The sequence below is a fragment of the Balearica regulorum genome, chromosome 8 (genome assembly GCF_011004875.1).
Source record: "Balearica regulorum gibbericeps isolate bBalReg1 chromosome 8, bBalReg1.pri, whole genome shotgun sequence".
In the NCBI taxonomy this organism is placed as follows: Eukaryota; Metazoa; Chordata; class Aves; order Gruiformes; family Gruidae; genus Balearica; species Balearica regulorum.
Window position 1 is genome coordinate 2,897,987 of NC_046191.1, and position 21,226 is coordinate 2,919,212.

The following is a 21,226-nucleotide window of genomic DNA, read 5'->3' on the forward strand; positions in this document are numbered from 1 at the left end:
CTCTCACCAATACTCTTCAAATGCTTTTTTGTGATACGTAGATAAGTGATGTGGGATCACTTTTACCACAGGCACTTCCACCAAATTTTCATTAATTTCATAGCTGGAAATCTGTTTGCCAACTTGTACGGAGAGAAGGCTATGCATGAGTAGTCTATACAGTACTCAAGGTATTGTTTGCACAGAAAGAACAGCAAACAGCAAGGAACAGATTTCCAGGCACTGTCCCTCCGGCGTTCCACAACGCGCAATTTCTCTTTGCAATGTCACTTTGCACAGCTGGGTCTAACCCGCTGCTGCTATCCGTAAGGCTCTCGCACTCACGCCACTGGCAGCAGATACGAACTAGGTTCAAGATAACATACACTGACTTTTTTTTTTTTACTCTAATTTAGTAGGAGTTCCAAGTTTATAATTTCTTTGTCATAAACTCCTTCCTGATTCTCTTATTTCATCGATTAAATCTGGTTAGCTTCTACAGGAATGTAAATGTTCTCCATTCAGTAAAACAGAGATCCCTCTGCACATTTCTTTGGCTATGTTCCTCTCCAATGTTCGGTACAACGTGACCTCTTACTAGACAGAGCCACAACCTCCAGCGGCAATGAAGTGTGATTAAATATCTTTTTTGGTTACAAAATTATAAAGTCAACTATTAAAGAGGAAGTCTCGCTTTATTTTCACCTTTTCACACTCTTTGTGTTTGTACCCATGTGTGCCGATGGGCAGTGAATGCTGAAAACAAAATTAAAATCTCAGATTAAATCACTCTAAAGCCAATTTAATGTTTGATACAGAGCATACAGAAAACAGTGATTGTTTGTTCCCTGGATATACGGGCTTTGAATGCAGAATAAGACAGGGCCACGTTAAGCTAGAAGAAGGGTGCTTAGCTCAGGCAGAATATAACCCTCCCAGTCTCCAGACTAGCACTCCTGACACTAGGCTGGTTTTTCCTCATGGTCTGGATGATGCTGTGCAGACGTCGCCTTAGAGCTCAGCCCAACACTCCCTGAATTAGGGGGATCATTTGCTGTTGCTTTTCCATAACCGAGTGAGGCTTTTAGCTAGTTAAGTTGTGGTCTTTAACCCAAAACCCTGCCAGAAAGAAAAATGGGAAAAAGGTCCCCAATCTATTTTGTTTTAAAAAAGTGAGGCAATCCAGAGTGGCCTAGACAGTGAAATTCCGGCACAGCTCTCCACTTCTGTGCTCACGCTGCTCTCCCATGGGTTGCTGACCCTCAAGGATGTGTTGCTTAACCTCACAAATTTCAGAAGCCCCAAACTAGGTGGAAGCAGACACAAAATACAGATTTTTACAACCCATTCAGTCTCCAAACTGATAAAGAGCACAACAGCCCCCACAGCGACGCCAAGCTTTCCTCCCCAGAACACCGCAATCACAAAAAGGAGTCTAAATCCGAGCAAAGAGCTCCCCTTCCAAAACAAACTCAGTAACTTTATGTCAGGTACCTTCAAAAGGAAAGAAAAAAACATTAAAAATTTTATGATGTTCCATTAGAGGGCATCCTAGCATGTCCTTTTGTGGTCAGATGCTTCCCCTAATTTATATCACCTGCAATACTTCGTGAACGATCTTCTATAAGGACAGTCAGGAATATTCACATCCCCAAACTTCTACAACCCTTATAATTGTATTAATGGTTTCATTTTATGTTTTATTTGGTACTGTATTTCTCTTCTAGTGGTGCAGCTTCCCTCACCAGGAGAGGCGGGTTTTCTGTATTGTTCCATGCGTGTAAGATGTGAATAAGCCCGACACAATATCACAAAATTAATTTCAAATTTCAGAACAGTTGAAGATCACACTTGAAAACAATAAGGGACTATAAAAGGTGAGCAGGATTGATCCTGTATCTTGAAACTAGAGGGGAAGATAAATATATGTTCTCAAAAGCTACCGAAGACAGACGCTCCGCTCCCAAAATACAACAACGTGGCAACTGCTCGGATCCCAGAGCACGATCCCAGCAGCAGGAACCAGACCCGAGCTCCAGGATACAGGGAGCTGTTGTAAAAACAGCCACTACTCCCACCCACGTACTCAATCCTTAAAAACTCAGTTTTAAGACAGCTTACTAATACAGGTACAGATAGAGATACAGCTTATGACCATCAGTCCCCTTAAAATGAGTAAGAAGCCCCTAAATAGTAAAATCTACTTATAGAAACAAATATTTTCCAGATTGGGCTGTGACATGTATGAAGATCAGTCTCTACTCATACCTGTATGTACACTGAAATCAAAGACTGAAGGCACCAGAGGATCTAAAGGTAATAATAATGGAAATTAAGAAGTCTAGTGTAAGAAATCGGAGCTGACATGATAACATGAAAATATATCTACGAGATAGATAATTCAGTTACAATAAATTACCATACTATCTGACTTAAAGTGGAATGTAAAAGTTCTCCTGTCACACAAAATGAAAAATGAACTTCTGACTGCTAAAACGCAAGATTAATGAACTGACATAACAGACATGAAACAACTTACGATGATCCCGGACTTGCTGTTGGCGGGGGACCTGGAAAAGTGACAGAAGAAAAACAGTGTGATGAGTTATGGCGAGGTAGCAAGCAGGAAGCTTTCGAAAACCTTTTAAAAGATAAAAGTAACAGTCTGTCATGTTGGATGTGGTTTATGTAGTTTAACAGACGAGTCGCAGTTTCTCAGTACCAAAGACAATACTGTATCCTGGAGCAATGACTGCAAAATGCCGTAGACAAGGACAATAAACAGGTGAGGGACTCATCCTGCAATTCATCTGTCTCTCGGGCCGTCATAGAAAAGGTTACAGCAAACCACAGGAGGCTTGTAACTATAACTGGGAGAAAACAGCATTAATCTTCATTATTTATCAGGGAATTCATCCTCAGCCCGATTCAGATGCATTGATCAAATTTGTTCTGACACACAGCACAGACTGAAGAGTCGGCTGCAGCAGACTTCAGGGAAGTTCACACTAACGAGTATTTGCTCTAGAAACTGAATTGTGAGATTAAATATTGCTCCAATCACAAAAAAGAAAAATACTTGCTGTTTTCTACAGGAGCATCTATAAAAGTATCATTGATCAGATAAAAATCTCCTACATTTCAGATCCAGGCTAAAGGACAACTGCCTTATGAGAGTAACTCTAATGATCAATTTCTTATTAGAATTTAGAAAATTGGGGAGATTTATGAAAAAAAGACTATGACATTCATCACAGATATGATTCATTGTGTTATGTGGCCAGTTCCTAAGAGGATTAACAAGGACTCTGTGCAACCATCTTCATCTCAGTGCATTATTTCCCTCTGAACGAGGAGGTGGCGGAGAAGATGCACAAAACCTGTTTCTTGTTTGGAATCTTCTCAGTCATAAGATCAGCTCTGAGGGCAATTATCTCATATAAAGTTTGAAGAAAAAGTGCTTATTTTACCTGACAGGTGTATGTGTGTATGTACATCACTAATGCCTCCGACCTATACTGCAAGCTGAAATTTCTCACTTACTCAAGACAAAGGAGGTCACTCAGGCACTCAGGCACTTGAGAATAAACTACTTTTTCTCGTCTGCTCTGAATTCACTCAGGTAGCATATTAACAAACATTGCTGTTTAGTGAGTCCGGTGTTTCAGTCCTGCTTCCAGTAGGTTTTACACAGAAAAAGCCACTGTTACAGCTGGCAACAATCTCAGCTGAGCAGGGAGTGAACAGGCAGAGAGGAAAAGGTGCCATCCTGGAGATGGTCCCAGAAATAGGCTGAATCAGACCGGCTGATACCACGACAGCAGCGTACTCCTTTTCAGTGGACAAACACACCTCTCTCCACAGTTGTTTTTCTAAGAAACAGTTTGAACGCTTTAAAAAGAGAAAACTTACCGAATTTTACAAACAGCACGCCAGTTGTAGAAACAGTCTTTCTGCCGTTAGTTGCAACGCACTGGAAGTAGCCGGTATCTGTAGTGTCAAGGTTCCTTATTCGCAGTCGAGATCCATAGCTTGTGGCACGGAAGGAGATCCTCCGGGGTTCTTGGACAACCGGAGCATCGTTCTTCAGCCAACGGACCGTCGGAGGAGGATTGCCAGAGACTTTACAGTGCAGCTCTGCGGTCTGGCCAAGGGTGGTAGTTATGTTATTCATAGGTTCATCAAGTGTCAAGAAGTAATCTGTTACGTAAAAAGCAAAAAAAGGGTGAATAAAGAACTCCAGCTCAGGAAATGTCATTTTGAAGAAAGCTCATGCTTGTCTTTGAGAGGGAAACCAAGGAAGTGGCTATCAGGTTTAGTGGAAAATGATAACACTTGTTAAGTGATGTTTCAGGGCAGGCAATAGGTCCCACACAGTTTTGCATGGTAATAAAAGGAACAAATTTGTGAATTTCCATTGCACTACAGTAAAATGTTGTATTTCTTGAAAACTTCTCTTCCTTCATACACCCACAGATTCTACTTTCTCAACACCATCCTATTTGGCTTCATTCAACACAGAAAAAGGAGGTAACACTGCTTCTCTTTTATTTTTCCAATAAACATGAAAAACATGTATCAGAAATCCAGCTACCCATTTTGATGCCTCTGCCTATGCAGATACGCCCCTGCTCACATCAGGATACACAAAATCTAGCAATATATGAAATGAATCGCTCAGAAGTAAAGATCTCAGAGCCATTTTTAATTTATTTGCAGACCAGTACAGACAATACGTAGTCAACGACTTTGTAACTAACTGCATAGATGAGGAATAAGGATCATATCTAGGAGATGAGGACTTTTTTCTCATTCAGTATTATTTCCCTTGCTAAGAGTACTAAACTTTATCTTAAATCTGAAATAGGTCTCATGATAGGTGCGAGTAGAAGATCGTGAATTCTTTTCTTAAGACGGAGAACGTCAAATCAAAATTTGGCAAAATTAATCTCTTCGAATCCATTCTTAAGCATTGCCTTCTCCTGCCAAGCGCTATTTCATCCTGCATCATTCAGGAAGAGGACTATTTCTAGTTAACTGTATTCGACATTTAATTAAATCCTTTAAAGGTGGAGAGCGAGATGGATTGGGTACGGGGAACGGAATACACAGGCTTTCATCTCCATGTTGCAGGTTCCAACCTTAACAGCGGTCATTAGTGGCCAAACCCCATTATCATCTGCCGGCTGTCTCAGCAGGGCGCCCGAGGAACGAGAAATCCAGAGGCTGTGCTCTGCTCCTGCACTCTCAGAGCCAGCCCAGGAGGTCAAGAAAAGCCTACCAGTAAGTAAACTTGGGCTGTGCTGCTTATGCTCCACCATCCTCAGGTACATCTGCTAACTCCAGCAATAAGCCTGCCTAAAAGTATGAAAAAAATCTCTAGCGTGTATAGAAACAGCTTATCCAACTAACTTGCCTAACTAATCCACTTCCCTAATTATTTATTTTAATCACGTCTTCACTAGCTACACCCCTCATTATGTTTTGAGTATATCAATATCTCTTTCCTCTGTATTTAATCTGCTTAGCATGTAAGCTGTTACCCTGTGTTTGCATAGCACTTTATACAATGCGTCCCTGTTCTCATTCGGTCCCGAGGAGCTATCAGGATAAATGTTTAGCACAAAGGTGCTGCCCACACATAATTATTTTCACCGATCAACCAGCTTTTAATGTGCAGGTACGACACTGTGCAAAAAACCCCTACTTTTACCTACGTTCCCATGGATGTAATTAATTAGGAAATCTATGTATGGGGTAAACGGGGCAGAGATCCCAGCCCCCGGTGAAGACGGACAAGAGGGTTCGATGTCTCTCACCAGAAGTGTCAGACTGGCCTTTCGGCTCTCCAGAATCATTTCTGCATGCTTCACTGCAAGACTAGAGACGTTTCTGACTTGCTATCTTAATAACCTCACCGGGAAGCGTAATCTAAGTCAGCACACGTATTCTTGGGTTCTCTCCGCAATCTGGGTTTAATAAAATTGCACTAATAGCAGGGAACTGGATAACCGCATTTAATTATCCAACGTAACATTTCTATACCACAGTCATTTATATAATTCCTGATAACATTTCAAAGACTGGTTCAGACATCTACAGTATAACACAGGCAGAGAACAGAATGGCCTCAGTCCTGCAATGGTCTTACTGACAAACACCACAGTAAATATAATATTTTAAAGGTCCTATGCATACAGCAGAGGCAAATAAAGGAGTATGGATATAGGGTAGGTTTCTGAAGGCTGGAGAAGGATTTTAAAGTACCAGCAGCAACAGCAAGTCAGTGAAAAAGTATGGCTGTAATGCAAGAGCTATGATGCAACCTCTCTATAGGTCCAAACAGAAGTAGCCTCTCAGTGTCAGGAGCTTCTAACTCTTCTGTAAGTGTTCTCCAACTTCCTCCACGAACTACGACAGAAACCCTAAAACAAAGTGCAGCTGCTAAATTCAGCTTAGCTTAGTCCTCAAATCCATAAATTTTGCATCCAAATCATAAATCAGACCAAGCAGATCACTTGAGATGAGATTTACACAGGGCAGGTTTCAAGGAAATGGGAAGCTTCATGAGAAGACATTTCTCACAGATAAAGCAGCTCTGGAATTGAAAAGGGGCTGAAGGTCTAACAGTGCTTCAAAAAGCCTTGGACTGTTGCTGAGGCATACAAAACGATAAGCATTCCTGCCCCGGCACGCACAAAAGCCATCCACTGCTGCCCTGACCTGGCGTGGAGGGGCCAAAGAGAATCCCGGTTTTATTTTTAATACTTGTGTCTAACTCTCACCAACTAAAGCCCATCAAACCCCCAAAGCTACTGCCACCATCCTCCCCCTTTAACAACACCTATGCAAAGAACGTATCAAATAGTTCCCGCCTGCGGCCAGGTCTCTGCCCGGGTCACCCCCCGTCAGCCACCCTCTGGTGCCATCACCATTAACATCTCCTCCTTCCGGCCCCAAAGGCCCCAAAATCCTCCTTTCGTGCTTTCGGCAGGAGGCGAACAGGGCCGACAACACGGGGACGGACCCGCTGCTTGCACACGCGATGAAGACACCTTGTCGCACGGTCTTCCGGCACGCCGCGTTTTGCCATGTTTCGTTTGACAGCCTCCCTGCCCTCGAGGGGCTCCCCAGATACCCACCGTCGACTCCCTCTGACCTAAAGAATAATTTCTTAGAAATTCTGTTCTTACGTACAAAGTAATGACTGCGCTTCTGAGAATTAAACAGTCTAGTGGCACTGGCCATTGGAAAGTCTGAGTTTTAATCCTGGCTCGGAGTAGCTTTGGGTGAATCACTTCAGTTGTGAATTTTAGAAGAGCCAAAGGGAAGTAGACACCCAAAGCTCACATGGGATTTGTGCAACTAAGTCCTTTTAAAAACAGCCTTAAACCTTTTGGCTCAATCTCTCCAGCTATAAAGTGAGGATAATAATCCCTCTTACATCATGGGGAGGCTGTTATGTACATTAATGAGATAATGCTCGTAAAGCACTTTGAAGGTGAAAAGTGCTATGCTGGGATAAGCACTGTTATTATATTTTAAGTTAAATCTCAGGGTTCCAAGAACATAACAAAAGCTGGTCCATATTTTAGAGTAGCACTCTATAAAAACATTTTGGAAACATTTTAATTTACAAAGGTATGGGAGAACAGCCTGAAAAAGTTCTAAATAAAATTTAGCCCACCTATAATTTAATAATAGTCAAGCTGATTTTTTTTTAATTTGTAAAAACAATTTACTGCTGGGCCTCGACCCTGAATGCCAAGTTTCAGCCCACAGAGATTTTTTTTTTAATGGCTGAGTTATAAACCCTTGAAAAATGCTGACAGCCCCTTTACTATAGCAGCACTAGCGGGTGCCCTATAATGAACTTTTAAATGACTTGAGATAATATCTGGAAAGCCAAGCCTGAAATATATTTCTGGTTTTGAGCCGTTGCCAATGCAAACACAACACATCATAAGTCATCTTCATGATTCTAAGCGCATAAATTGGAGACACTGCATATAAAATCCAAACATTAGGTATCCTTCATGGCCAAACTTTTTGCTGGTTTGATGTTACAGAACAGCAACAGCTGTGCAAGGACGAAATGTAGTGCGTTGCGTGTCTCGAAAGAAGAAAAGCGTGTGTATTTCCACAGCTACGTCTTGACATTGTTAAATAGGAGCCTGCCCGGTCCTAATAAATCCTGAAGTATTCTACTACTTTTTAAGTGGAACCCAGGTGGCTTTCAAAATAAAAGCTCGTCCTCTCTGGCAAGGAATGTTAATCTCTAACCACACGGTTACTCTATCTTAAATTACCAAAGACACGTCTTAGAGCAGTAACACCCTCTTTGCTTGGACGAGGATTTTGCTGGCCACAGCGGGACCTTTTTTCCCCCCAAGCGCCGTGTGTGCTATGCGTTTCTGATTTCACTATCATGATGGGGATGCAGGATTAGACCTTGAAATGGTCATTTTATGTGAAGAATTCTTGTTTCATTTATCCTTTTCTTTATGCCCTTCCGATCTTTCGGAATACTTTAAAGAAAAGCTAAAATTAAAGTCTCCATTCAAGACATCACGAGCCTGAAAACAGCTTTAAAGCAGGTGCAGCAGAGAGGCCAGCGTACCAAGTTACCTCCCACAATAGACGTGCAACAACACACTCCTCTGGAAAGGAACATCTCCAAATCTTTTCTCAAGCAAACCTACACCCGTGGGGACAGCGTTTCCAGCTGGTGGACTAGAGAGGAAGTTTAATTCTGGATTTGAAAGTTGAAACCTGCATTGCAGCACGTAAAGTAACGACCCGACCCCGTTGGAGTAAGGCAGTTGGGACACCGGTCATAGACTGCTTATCGCATTTATCCTCTTGCATCAAAAGGTTCAGCAGCTCACCGGTTCCTTGTCATAGCATACACTGGCAAAAAGAAACGCAAGAAGTATCTCAGTCAGTGAGAGCAAGACAGGTACGTTTAGTGATTGGTGACTTAAAGAGTTGATAACCTTTGTCCAAAGGGAAAGAGCCCGTTAGGCACATCAGAGGGTCTGACACAGTCTGTCCGATTTAATATACTAGTCTGGAAAGAAGCACTTTCATTCATTCAGAGCTTTGCATTATCCACGTTAGTCCCGTACCCACATGTATCAGCATCCCCACCAAGCGCAGACCGCTGGAAATTTTCTGTATGGAATTGTTCTCTTTGGAGAAAGTCAACAACCCAGAGCCCACCCAGCCTGAAGACGCTGCAGGGGCTTCCTGGCTGTTCCATATGTTCCATCGACTTGAGGTTTAAGCTATTCCAGTTCAGTTACAGAAGGAACCGGCAGGATCTCTTACTGAAGTGTGGCCACAGACAGAGCACATACTTCTCCGTTGGAAAAAGGATTAACCGTTGATCGCTTGATTTGCCCATAACTCACAAAGGAAGACAACTCCCGGCAGGTCCGATCTGTGGGTCTGATCAACAGACCCTTGTTATTAAAAGGGGCAAAAGGAAGACTCCTGGCTGGAATTTCACTTATTTAAAATGAATATAAGTAGAAGAATGACAGTGGGAGGAAAGGGATACCAGACTCAGCCCATGATCGGGCAACCCATATGAAGAATATCACAGTTAAAGAAGTCCAGACAATCAAGCAGAAATATTCAGTGTCAACTGTCTTGGGACAAAAGGAAATCCTCGACTGCCTTTGTTTGCCCAGCTTATTTTCAAATGAGTTCCTTCAGCAGTGTGTATGCGCAAGACTCAATTTGGGACACGCTGCAGCTGTGCGTTGGGCTTTCTCTTCCCAGACACTGTCTAGAGGGTTTACTGCCACCTGAGGATAATTTACTGACCCGGAACAGGCTGACCGTTGCCCGAGGCTTTACGGCTTTTCAGATGTCCGCCTGTGACACTCACTGTAATTGGGATTCTCAGAATTATTTGCTACTTTCTGATAATTAGCAGATTAAAGATCGCTCTGGGCCATAGGGGAGGGAGAGCTTGTGGAGGGAAACCGGAGCATGGATGTCTGAGGACTTCCAAAAAATTATTTGGGGCTGAGCACCTGAATTCCATCGCTTTTGGAGAGGAACTGGACAACTCACTGCCCTTCATACCTATGTGAATTCTTAATATGCATTTGAGAGTTCACATCTGCCTCTCCTTTTATGAGGCAACTTTCAGGTTTAAGGACAGATGTCTTGGTGATAGATTTGACGCTATAATCTGGCAAGGGGAAATGAAGCTTTTCCTTACTCAGGAACCAGTTTTATAGCACAAGTAGGAAGCCTCTAAACTTTATCACAAAAAAAGTGATTTGGAATAGGTAAACAAATGTCCACATCCAGCTATAAACCCAACTACTGAAAACCATCAAGGGATTTTGTTGTCACTTTAGAAGCTGCTCTGCAGTAAAGAGCCACATACAAAAAAACTCAAGCTATTAAAGGACGGGTGTACAGAGAAGTATGTGCCTGAAGATTAATGCTGTAGAGTCAAAGAAAAGCTGTTATTTTTGACATTTTGACATAGCATCACTTTAGGATCTGGTTCTTATTAGCCCTTTCTGTGCCTTTTAAAGGTCTTTTTTTTTTTTTTTTAAACCAAAAATGTCAGGAAATTTGGAACAGAAACTTACAATAAAACACGTCCCTTGACCCTCTCATCTATCAATCTTTCAAATAAACAAAGATAGCTGGATGAGCCAGGAAAAGGTTATTATATATAGTTACCTTATGTTTAATGGTCAGATATTCACTGCACACACTGAGTTTATATAAAAAAATCCAACCTAAGTGAAGCATTTTGTGAAAGATTTTTGCCATGAATGCCCAACGTTACTTGGGGTGGTTTCCTTTTCAGGTTGTGTTCTGTGACCTTCAAATTTCACACCCTGTATTATTTATAAATGAGACATTCAAGAAACACAAATTCTCAAATAAAAACTTACACTCCGTCAGTGGAAAAGCAAACAAAAGGAGCTAATGTACTGTGGCTAAAAAAATTTTCAAACAAAGTAGCAGTAATTTACTGCCTCGCTACTAACGGGACCCCACAAATAGAATCAGAATCCTGAGCCCCATCAGGGGAGTTTGATTTACCGAATATCCCCCAGATAATACAGGAAAATAAAAAGGTAAATTGTGCATGAATGTGAAAGCTGTAATTCTTCCCCTTTCACCACGCGTATCAAATTCACATCCAGTGATTTCAAAAGAAAATCTGGAAATCTCTAAAGAACTGGGGCTAAAGTTAGGAGGCCTCGATCCACCTGGCTTTCTCCACGTTTGGTTTTGTTTATGTTTTTTAAGATGTAGTTTGCCTAAGAGTCAAATTCTCCCTGGGACATCAGAAAGATTTTCCCTATAAGAACTCGTAGCCGAGTCATTTCCCTGCCGGGAAAGCCTTGCCAAGGCGACAGCTTTAGCCTGGATTCATCAGTAGGGACGGCAAGGCTTGCTTCTCCCCTCGGGAAGCCCCCAGACCCACCGGGTCCATCACCAGCGTGTACCCACCGGGATGTCCCGCAGCCCCGTCTGCGCTCCGTGGCCTCTTCTTGCGCTGTAGCTGCCGTCCAGCCCACCCTGCCAGGGGATGTTCTGCCACACAAGGATCTCCAAGAAGGTAATGACACGCAGTCCCATGCACAGGGTACTGGAGCAAATACTGCAGTTCTACAATCCTTTGTTTTGGCATTCCCCAGTTATTTTCTGCTGTGGATCCTCAGACCATCCCAGGGGAGGGATGCTTGCTATAGGTGATCCTTGTAGTGCTATGCCTTTGAATACTTGAGGATAAATCCCAGCTTAACCTTAAACTGCTGACTGATTTGAGGTGCGTTTTGTAAAATCCTGACTCTTGCTGCCAAACTCTCCAGGGAAGGTTTGCTTTCTGCACAACACCTGGAGCACCACGAGACTGCTAAGTGCTGCCGCAGCAGCGACCACAAGTTCTACGCCACGCAGAGAGGCTGTGAGCGGTGGGGAGCTCGAAGCCCGGGCTCGGGATCACGGATCTCTGGATATGAAAATGGTTCCCAAGCCCTGACTCATTCTAACGTTTTATACTTGCTTGCCAAAGCAGATAAGCCATGAGATGGGAAAGGAAAATAGGCAGTATCTGCAAAAACCCACGGCCAGGACACATCCCTGTGCCCGGTCAGGGAGCTGCTGTGATGAAACGAGCTCCCGGGGAGGCTGCAGGTGGGCACGGGGAGACCGCGGAGGGCCTGGTCAGGGGAAGCCACGGAGACAGCATGGCTCTCTTATCAATCCCGTAGAGTCCTATTCTAGTGAACGTCCACTCAAGTTGAATTCTACTTACAGTTAAAAGAAAATAACATTTCAAAGCTGACTCTTTCTTGGCAGAGACTCCAATATTATCTTTGCCTAAGGATGAAGAGTTCCCAAACAATTCCTCTACTGTACTAGATGTAAATAGGCTCTCATTCAAATTCAGACCTATCTATTTCTTTGTAAATATACCGACATCTGACGGAAGGAAAAGCTTACCCATCCACAATCATTTTTGTGGAAGAGAAGCAGCTGAATGAAGGGCTCTTCACCTCTTTAAATAAGGATCAGGGAAAAGAAGAGCTCATGGTAAACTGGAGGCTTTCTCAAACAAAGAGCTGGAGCAGGAGCTTTTCCCATGATGTAAGGGGAGAGAGGGGAGGCAACGCACAGGCAAGGAGAAATGAGAAACCTCAAACAGCAGGAAGAAAGAACGATTAAAAAGTGCCCGGGGCCACCTGCCTTGCTCCCTCGCCCACTGGCGTGCCCCAAAAAAGAGTCGCATTAAAGAAGGGAGCACGGACCCTAAAAGCCGGCACCAGGGCAGAGCATCCCTGTGAACTCCACTTACTCCCATTTCAGCTGGCCTTTTTGTTTTGCCGCAGCCAACGTCAGACAATTTCCGGATAAGGAAATCGTTTTAAGCCACCAAGAGCAAATGGCCGAGCCATGGCGAGGGTCAGGAGCGGTTACAAAGCCTGCTGCAACGGGGCCATGGAGGAGCACACACAAAGGGGACTTCTCCGATATGGTCCCCGCTGGACGTCTCCCGCCCGCCGGGCAGCTGCAGGCTCCAAGGGAAATCTCAGCCAGCAACCTGGGGGTGAAAGGCTTCGCATCCTGCCACTGACCCCCTGAGATATGGACCCTTTCCTACAGTCAGAGCCCCCCTTTTTTCCCCTGAAGTTTGCTTATTTTTCCTTATACAAGTAAATATTTATTTGATCACATTTTCATTTCTCTTTTTCCCTGGTGTCATTCCCTCTGCACACCATGATTTACCAGTCGGAAAAGAGAGAGAACTCCTCGTAGCTAAATTTCTCCTATTTTAAAAGTGATTATTTTTTATTTTTTTATGCACAGTTTGTTTGTTTTTTTAAGGTTTTGGTGAGAAACCACCTCCTCCCTCCCATCAATCGTTGCTTTCAACAGCTCTTCACGGGTGGCTGCGTCTCTTTTAAATTCATTTCCTGTTAAAAAGAATAAACAGGCAACTGTTTAATGCTGTCGATTTAGCTTATTTAATAGAAATTGAAACCTGAATAGGGCTCAGTTGTAAGATAATCACTGCAGAACTCACTGAGCTAGGTAAAGTACCATATTAAGTAATTATTTCAAAATGCAGAATATTGTCTAGCAAGTCTACGAGCTTTTCCTCCTCTCCAAACACAGGAGACATATTCAAGGAAGAGATGCTCAAGGCAGCAGGTAGAGTTAGAGGCACTTAATGCAGACAGCCATTTAATTGGGATATTTGGCTGGAAACCACTTTCATGTGGTGAACTTAATAGGCTTTAAAATGAGTTTTACTGGGATGCCTGGTGACCTCATGGCTGACTGCAGCAAAGACAACTGGATGTTGATTTCTTGCGATGCTTGTTTGCAAAAGAAATGGCAACTAAGTGCACGCCTAATTTTCCCCTCTGAGGTTTCAACTCAACAAGTCAGCATGCGCTGCAGAATATTTTGCTTTATACGAGCCAGAGTTTCAAAGACCTTTAGTAGAACCAGCAGCTCCCACATTAAAGCCCCTGCTTCTCTCTTAGACAAGACAAAACGTGTGTGTCTTACTTTGCTTGTAGGCACACTCGGAGAATCCGCCCCTCTGACTAAGCTTTTTGGGCAGCAAATGCATTTTAATCACATATGTAAATCCATGTTTAGGTGTGTAAGCTTTACAGCAGTCTAAATGCTAATCAGAGCGAGCAAAGGGGCCGGTAATCCCCCAGGAATGCAGGATTCAGCCCAATGAGGGGTAATTGCCACATTCCAGGTGGATTAGAAGCGTGAAACTTCATTTTACCTGTTTCTGACAATACAGCTCAGGAGCAGGTGCCATGGAAGTCACACAGAAAATGGCTGAACTGCTAACGTTGAGGCAAGGCTCAGCGCTGGCACGGAAAGTGTAAGCTCCGCGTTGTGCAATAAGATGACTCAATGCCCGGGACGGTGGCAGTCACCCCAAGTTTTACCTCTGCTAGCTCTGGAGCTGCTGCTTTCCGACAGAGCCGGGCGTCTGAACCCTGGCCGATCCATCCTGGTGCGGAGGGTGTTTTGAAGAAAGCAGATGCCAAAGGCAGGCAGTCCGTGCTGCCACCAGGCACTTTCCTCTGTTTCCTACCTACGTAAGTCAAACCCGGGCTTTGGAGAGTGCCCACCTGGGGCACGTGCTGCTGAAAAAAAAGGAACATTTGAACTACAAGCTGATGGTAAGACTAACCAAAATATGGGTCGAAAATCACCCTGGTCATAAGAAATCAGTCTACGCAAACCCTCCCATTAGGAATAACAACAAAGAAGCTCGTGGCGGCTATTTTTCAGCACAGATCAGATACAATTTACTGTAAAATTAATATCGTTTCTGTACCTTCCCCCCCTCTAAGTTTTGGTTGGAGGCACACAGCTTTCCCTGCAATATACAGTGATCTATGGGTGCCTTACCAATTGAACCCTTGGGCTCACAGTGGAGTTGTGATCATTTGCAAAAAGTATCTCCACCACCTCAACAAAGCGTGACCCTGTCTCCTGTGATCATGGGGTAGGTTCCTAGAGAAAAATCTACCCTGTAGGTTCGTAAAGGTTGGCTGCCATGGATATTTTAAGAGGCCTGAATTAAGACTGTCTAACTGCCTTCTCTCCGGCATTTCCTAACACTTGAGTGTGTGGCTTTGTGGCCTTAACTTGCTTTTTCTAGGCCACTTATTTATTCCTTACTTTTTGAAAAACCAAACAAAGCTGCCAAACAAGTAAAGAAACACACAGGCATCCTGTTTAGGGGAACCACTGCCCTCACTTCTCCGCAGCTTCAGGACGTCCCCAGCGCACAGCCCAACCTGTGGACCTGCCACGGGCACCTGGATGAATCCCTGCAGTGGGATAAGACATCCATTCTGTCGACGCCTCCTTTCAGCAATTTGCTGTGAATTGGGAATTCTCTGCCTTAATGACTACGTGCTTTTCTCCCTTTCCCACCAGCAAGCACAAGCCCTTCGACTTTTGCCTTCTCCAATGTGTCCACCAGAAAGTGCTGCTCCTTCCCTGGTGGAAAGGCAGATGTGAAAGAGTCAACCTTGCCTTAAAGTACTCAGAACTACACGTTCTCTTCATACTTAAGCACAGAAAACATATTTATGCATAAACATAAAACATTCTGAACACATGTTCATAAAAAACATTAACGAAATACAGACAAAACCATTTGGAAAAACCATCTGTGGCAGAACTCCACTATGGGAGATTTCAGTCTAAATAGTTAAGGGTTGGCAAAGTTATAAGCAAACAAAAAGAGTGGCTGACAAACTGCACAGTTCGTGTGGCTAACAGATCCTGCATTGTAAACGTTAGGTTAGAAGCATTTCAAAGACCAGATTGACTCAGGAGTTGCAGGCCACTGCCTTGCAATAAGGGCTAGAGGAAGCTAAGCAATTTGGCTTCAATAATTGGTAGTGCATAAGTTACAAAATGAAGGGGAATGAGAAATACATCCCTTTTTTTCACAATATATACCCTTCGGAGAGCTCCAAATCACCCATAATTACCACCTGCAAATGTATTTTCCCCATCTATTAATTTAAAGCCTCAAAATTTCATAATAAAACACATTGAGGCAAACTGACTGCCCGATGCTTGTTAATTCTGAGTTCAAATCCTAAGATCCACCAGACAAAATGTCAAGCAGTTCATAAACTAACAGAACTCACATCTTGAAATATTTTTGCCATGTGGAACATTTTACTAGTACAAGAAACGCACACAGCATTCTCCAGAAATCACAGAACCACACATAATTAAATGTCAAACGACCACAAGGCAAACAAAGTTTATCTTAAATGCCCCCGCACCCCTTTGCTTGCTGATTTGGCCAAGTCAAGAAGAATGGAGATTTTTAAATCTGATTCCACATCTTTCTATTTTTTCTGTCCACTTACCTTTATCTAATTCACTTGAGATGTTCCATGATGATGTAGGCATGAAATCAGCAACAACTGATGAATTTGCTCCTGGAAGGGAAAAATAGAAAAGAAATAAAAAAAAGAAGATGCTGTTAATATATGGATTCTGTATCATCAGGAGAACAAGAGGCATTTATAAAGAGGCTGTCACAGTAATAAAATTATTTGAAGAACAGCAGCTATTAAAAGGCAGTCGATGCTCTGCGTTGGCAGGCTGAGACATATGGGTAGCAGAACCAGTGAAGTGGAAAAAGGCACGGGGCCAGCGCTGGAGTTTGTTTTGCAATGCTGTCACTGCGAGGCCTTGTGTTAATTAAGCAACCGATCTTTGAGATGTACTTGGCCCACCTTAAAATCTCTCCACGAGTTTTACAGAGGTAGAATGACTCTGCAGTGCTACAAAACACAAACGCTATGAGGTTGCTGAACGTGTTATCTATTAACATTTACAAGCGATTTTAATCCTGCAAGCCCATGCGCACAAGAAGAGACACAGTTTATGCACTGAAGTTAATAGGGTTACGTGTATGAAAAATCCGCCTACGGCTCATGTAAACACAGGCTGGAAAGACTGAGTGGATCATCAGTAGCATTTTCTCATTGCTACAATTTTTTTTTTCCTTTTCAAGAAAAAGTTGAATGGTGACCTTAGTCTTCATTTATATTTTTACCTTTTTTTTTTTTTTAAATATGCAAACAGTAAGTTGTACAGAGAAGGGTGGTGAGGGAACTGCCAACAAACTTCCAGCCTCAGCTACAGGTCATGGTAAAACATCTCCCCATATCTGAAGGTCGATGATTTCATCAAACACCCATATGAGAACACATCCCAACAGGCTGCGGTGGCCAGGTGCAGTATCCATGACTCACAGATTCACAGATTGGTAGGGGTTGGATGGGACCTCTAGAGACCACCTAGCCCAACCCCCCTGCTAAAGCAGGATCACCCAGAGCAGGTTGCACAGGATGGCGTCCAGGTGGGTTTTGAATCTCCCCAGACAAGGAGACTCCACAACCTCTCTGGGCAGCCTGTCCCAGGGCTCGGTCACTCTCAAAGTGAGGAAGTTTTTCCTCATGTTCAGATGGAACTTGCTGCGTTCCAGTTTGTGCCCGTTGCCCCTTGTCCTGTCACTGGGCACCACAGAGAAGAGTCTGGCCCCTTCCTCTGGACATCCACCCTTTAGATATTTATAAGCGTTGATGAGATCCCCTCTCAGTCTTCTCCAGGCTAAACAGACCCAGCTCTCTCAGCCTTTCCTCATGAGGGAGATGCTCCAGTCCCTTAATCACCTTTGTAGCCCTCCGCTGAGATGGTTGTTGGGATCCCAGAGGGTCTTTCCAAAACCGCAGTCAGCGGTGTAAAGCCATCGTCTCGCAGTGGTGGGGAGGGGAATTACTGTCCCCTTGTAACAGCCGACCTACGAGCGCTTCACAAGGCTCTTCAGGCACGGGGGAAGGATTGCTTTTGGAGCACCAGCTCCCAGAGTTAGCCCCAGGGATTAATACACATATATACGAGCTTCAGTGAGTGATGGTGGGAAGGGTGGGAAGAAAGAGTGTGCACACCCATTACATGGCTCAGAAACGCAGTGCACCTCCGAATTCCCTGTGTCCACCCACCCCCAGGAAACCTGACCTGGAAAAGGAGGAGAGCGATGCCGGACAGGAGTGCTGCGGCACCGAAAGCGGGAGTGAATTTGAAATAAAACCAAGCACTGCGCAACGCTAGCACCTGATCTGAGTGAGATGCTAAAAAGACTCACTATAAATTAGCACCCTGTGGCCTGATCCTGCACCCTGGTTGGACCCCCAGTGATTTCATGGTCCCGTAGGTGCACAGCGAGGGCAGAGTCAGGATGCTGAGCTTCAGCGGGATCCCGACTGAGAACAGGACTGTTTTAAACTGTATTATTTTTATTTTGACACTATCCCTTTAGCTTGTTCCTAGACATCTTTTAACTACAAAGCAATTTCACTCATAAAACTGTGGCAGTGCAATGATATGCAAAGATGTTCTGCGTTTATTTGACCAGTTAGCAACTATTCTATTTCATTAAAAATTCACGAGAAAATTGTAAACACAAAGTCATACAAATGCCTGAAGCTGTTAAGTTCAGATACAGCTACTACACTTTTTATAAATATCGTCTTTCTTAAAAGCCCACCTGGTAGCAGTGCTTATTTAAGACTCTGTCAAGTATTTCCAATGTAAACATGGAATTTGAAGGCATTATAACTCACCTACAAACACGGCCCCTGGCCTGCGCAGATACACAGGGCAGAAACCCACTGACGAGGACAGATCCTGAGCCCACGTGAAACAACATCGCTCTGAAGTCAGCAGTGACACCTGTTTACACAAGCTGAGATTTTGGCCCACTGTGTCCATCCCTCTCCATTTTTACTTTTTAACAGTCGACCTTCTTACCTAACTCAAATGTTAGGGACCACATGGCTGAAAGACCTGAAAGCTTTAAGGAAAACAGAATGGATCCAGCGCTAAATTCACCTTCGTGGTGACCACGATCACCCAGGCAGCAGGACACTGTGGTCGGCGGGTTTGCTCTGAGGCTAAACCTGAGATGTGGGGTAGGTGGCAAATGACCAGCAGGCCAAACGCTGACCAGGACCTGGCCAGTGTCAGGCTGGTACCAGAGGTTGGGATGCTCGATCTCCTACGCCTCCCCTTCCATCCCTCCTACCCAAAAAACGGGGCAGCTCCTGTAGGCTTGTGATGAAAGCCCTCGAGACAGAGATTTGAGGTGTCATTGCCTCTCACATCTCCCGTTGAGACCAATCAGGTTCATCTCTTATGTCCACAGGGCACCACTCAAACCTACGGGCAGTACGTTATGTCATTCACACTGCTCACATATTCCAGTTTTGCACTCGACTGTGTATTTTCTGGAGGTAATGTTACTTTTGTTCACCTGAAATACTCTAGTATTAAGAGCCCACAAATGAAGCGTTTTCTGCAAACAGCTAATGGACGTTAACCAAAATGAAAGAAAAAGTACAAACAATACCATGACCGAATACTGTATTTTGCTATTTAAAACTCCAGAATGTTCATATTAATGCTTTCTTAAACAGGCTTTGAAAACATGACCGCAAATGTCACAGAGCAGACATCCATCACCTGATCTACAGAAGAAACTGCATTAGAAGACCAAACTTTACTATTTGTGAGATAGGTCTCCAGGCTGGTAACTGGTAATTTTCTGATAGTCCTGAATTAAAGCTCCAATTTAAGAGCAAAGTATTACTGTGCCCTTAGTTTGAAAGGAACGTGCAAAGCAGCTACACAGCACAGAAACATATCACCGATTCAAAGGTAATGCAGAAAACAAAAGAATCCCAAAAAAGAAGTCCGTGAGACACGCATGAATTTAATTTCTAACTGCAATGACTTCGGATTGCTGTGTGTGAAAGTGACAGCAGTGATACCTCGCCTTGGAAAAATGATGTTATGACCTTCACGCCAAATCCAAAGCGCGCTCTGTCAGAAGGTGAGCTCCCAGCCAGCCCGTGGAGAGAGGTGAATCACGGATGGGAGAAGGATCAAAGCCTCATCTGAGCAAACTCCTTCCTCCCCTGGAACCAAACTCACCTCCTGCTCCTGCCTGATCCACCTCACTCAGTAACTCTGCCTCCAGGAGGAAAATGTGTTTAAAAAACCAGATTGGGAATGAGTAGGAGTTTTTTCTCTTTTGGGACCCACACTGTGCCAGCACGTCAAAGCCGGAGCACCGAGAAGGTCACACCAGCTATTCCTGCACGACAGCTCGGAGGCTGGGAGGAGATGAGGGAGCAGCGCTCGGCATCCATCACTCCACTCGTCAATGGCCCATCCACTCACTTCAGCCACGCATCCTACCTCTGAACTTCCCATAGATCAATTGCTCCCTTTATTCCGTAAATCCTAGAGACAGGATTTACACACAGCGACCTGCACTTGGGACACTGGACCAGGCTTGCCCATTTGCTGTCACCATTAAAAAAAAAAAAAAAGAAAAAAAAAATCAGCTTAATAGTGCCACTGGATTTCAAATGAGGAGTTTAAAAATTAGTCCTTAATTGTTAAAAATGCCCTCTTATGCCCCACCTTAACTATTTGAACAATAAGATTTGTTTTGAAAAAAATCAACCTGAGAAATGTGATCAGCAGAGAGAACCATTATCCCATTAAGATTTTATATATAGATGAAATCATTCCAGATGAATGACGAATCTTATCCTTAATACTGGAAAGATAAGTATCTGTTCAAATCTCTATTGCTATTAAGAAATGTTGGTCTTAAGTTAATGAGAAAACACAACAGTCAATTATAACCCCTGTGAAAAGCCAAGAAAAGTATATTCAAACACACTCCCCACAGAGAAGTTGGCTAATAGCTGATTTTATTACCATATTGCATAAGTGCAGAGTGAATTTCACACAAGTCAGTCCTTTTAAAGCCTTTGTGATTAAATAAACTTCAGTAAGGTTTATAAAAGCCTGCCTCTGAAGAAAAACTACAGAGCTAGTTCTTATCACAGGCACACACTACTGTCTCATTTTCTCACCAGAAGCAACCATCACTCAGTGCTCCAGTGTTTGTACTGTCACGGTTACAGACCCATCAAAGGATCGGGCAGCCTCATCCCCCAGCCACAGAACCAAAAAGGAGAAGATCCAGGCCCCGTGCCCAGGCTAATTAATATCTCGATGTGATGCATTTGTAACGAGAAGTAAAGAGAATATAAGTCAAAACAGGAAGAAGGCAGATAACTAAGATGATACCAAACCCAGAAATGCTTGAAGA

General features: G+C 43.6%; 1 protein-coding gene across 1 annotated transcript in view; it reads right to left on the reverse strand.

Annotated features, from left to right (window-relative positions):
- Positions 1–21,226, reverse strand: part of ROR1 (receptor tyrosine kinase like orphan receptor 1) — a 169,305-nt gene that overhangs the window by 38,744 nt on the left and 109,335 nt on the right. The window contains exons 2-4 of the mRNA XM_075759182.1: positions 16,398–16,469; positions 3,892–4,179; positions 2,519–2,549 (exon numbers count right to left, since the gene is read on the reverse strand). Of these exons, the coding sequence (XP_075615297.1) occupies positions 2,519–2,549; positions 3,892–4,179; positions 16,398–16,469 (391 nt within the window). The remainder of the gene's footprint in view (positions 1–2,518; positions 2,550–3,891; positions 4,180–16,397; positions 16,470–21,226) is intronic.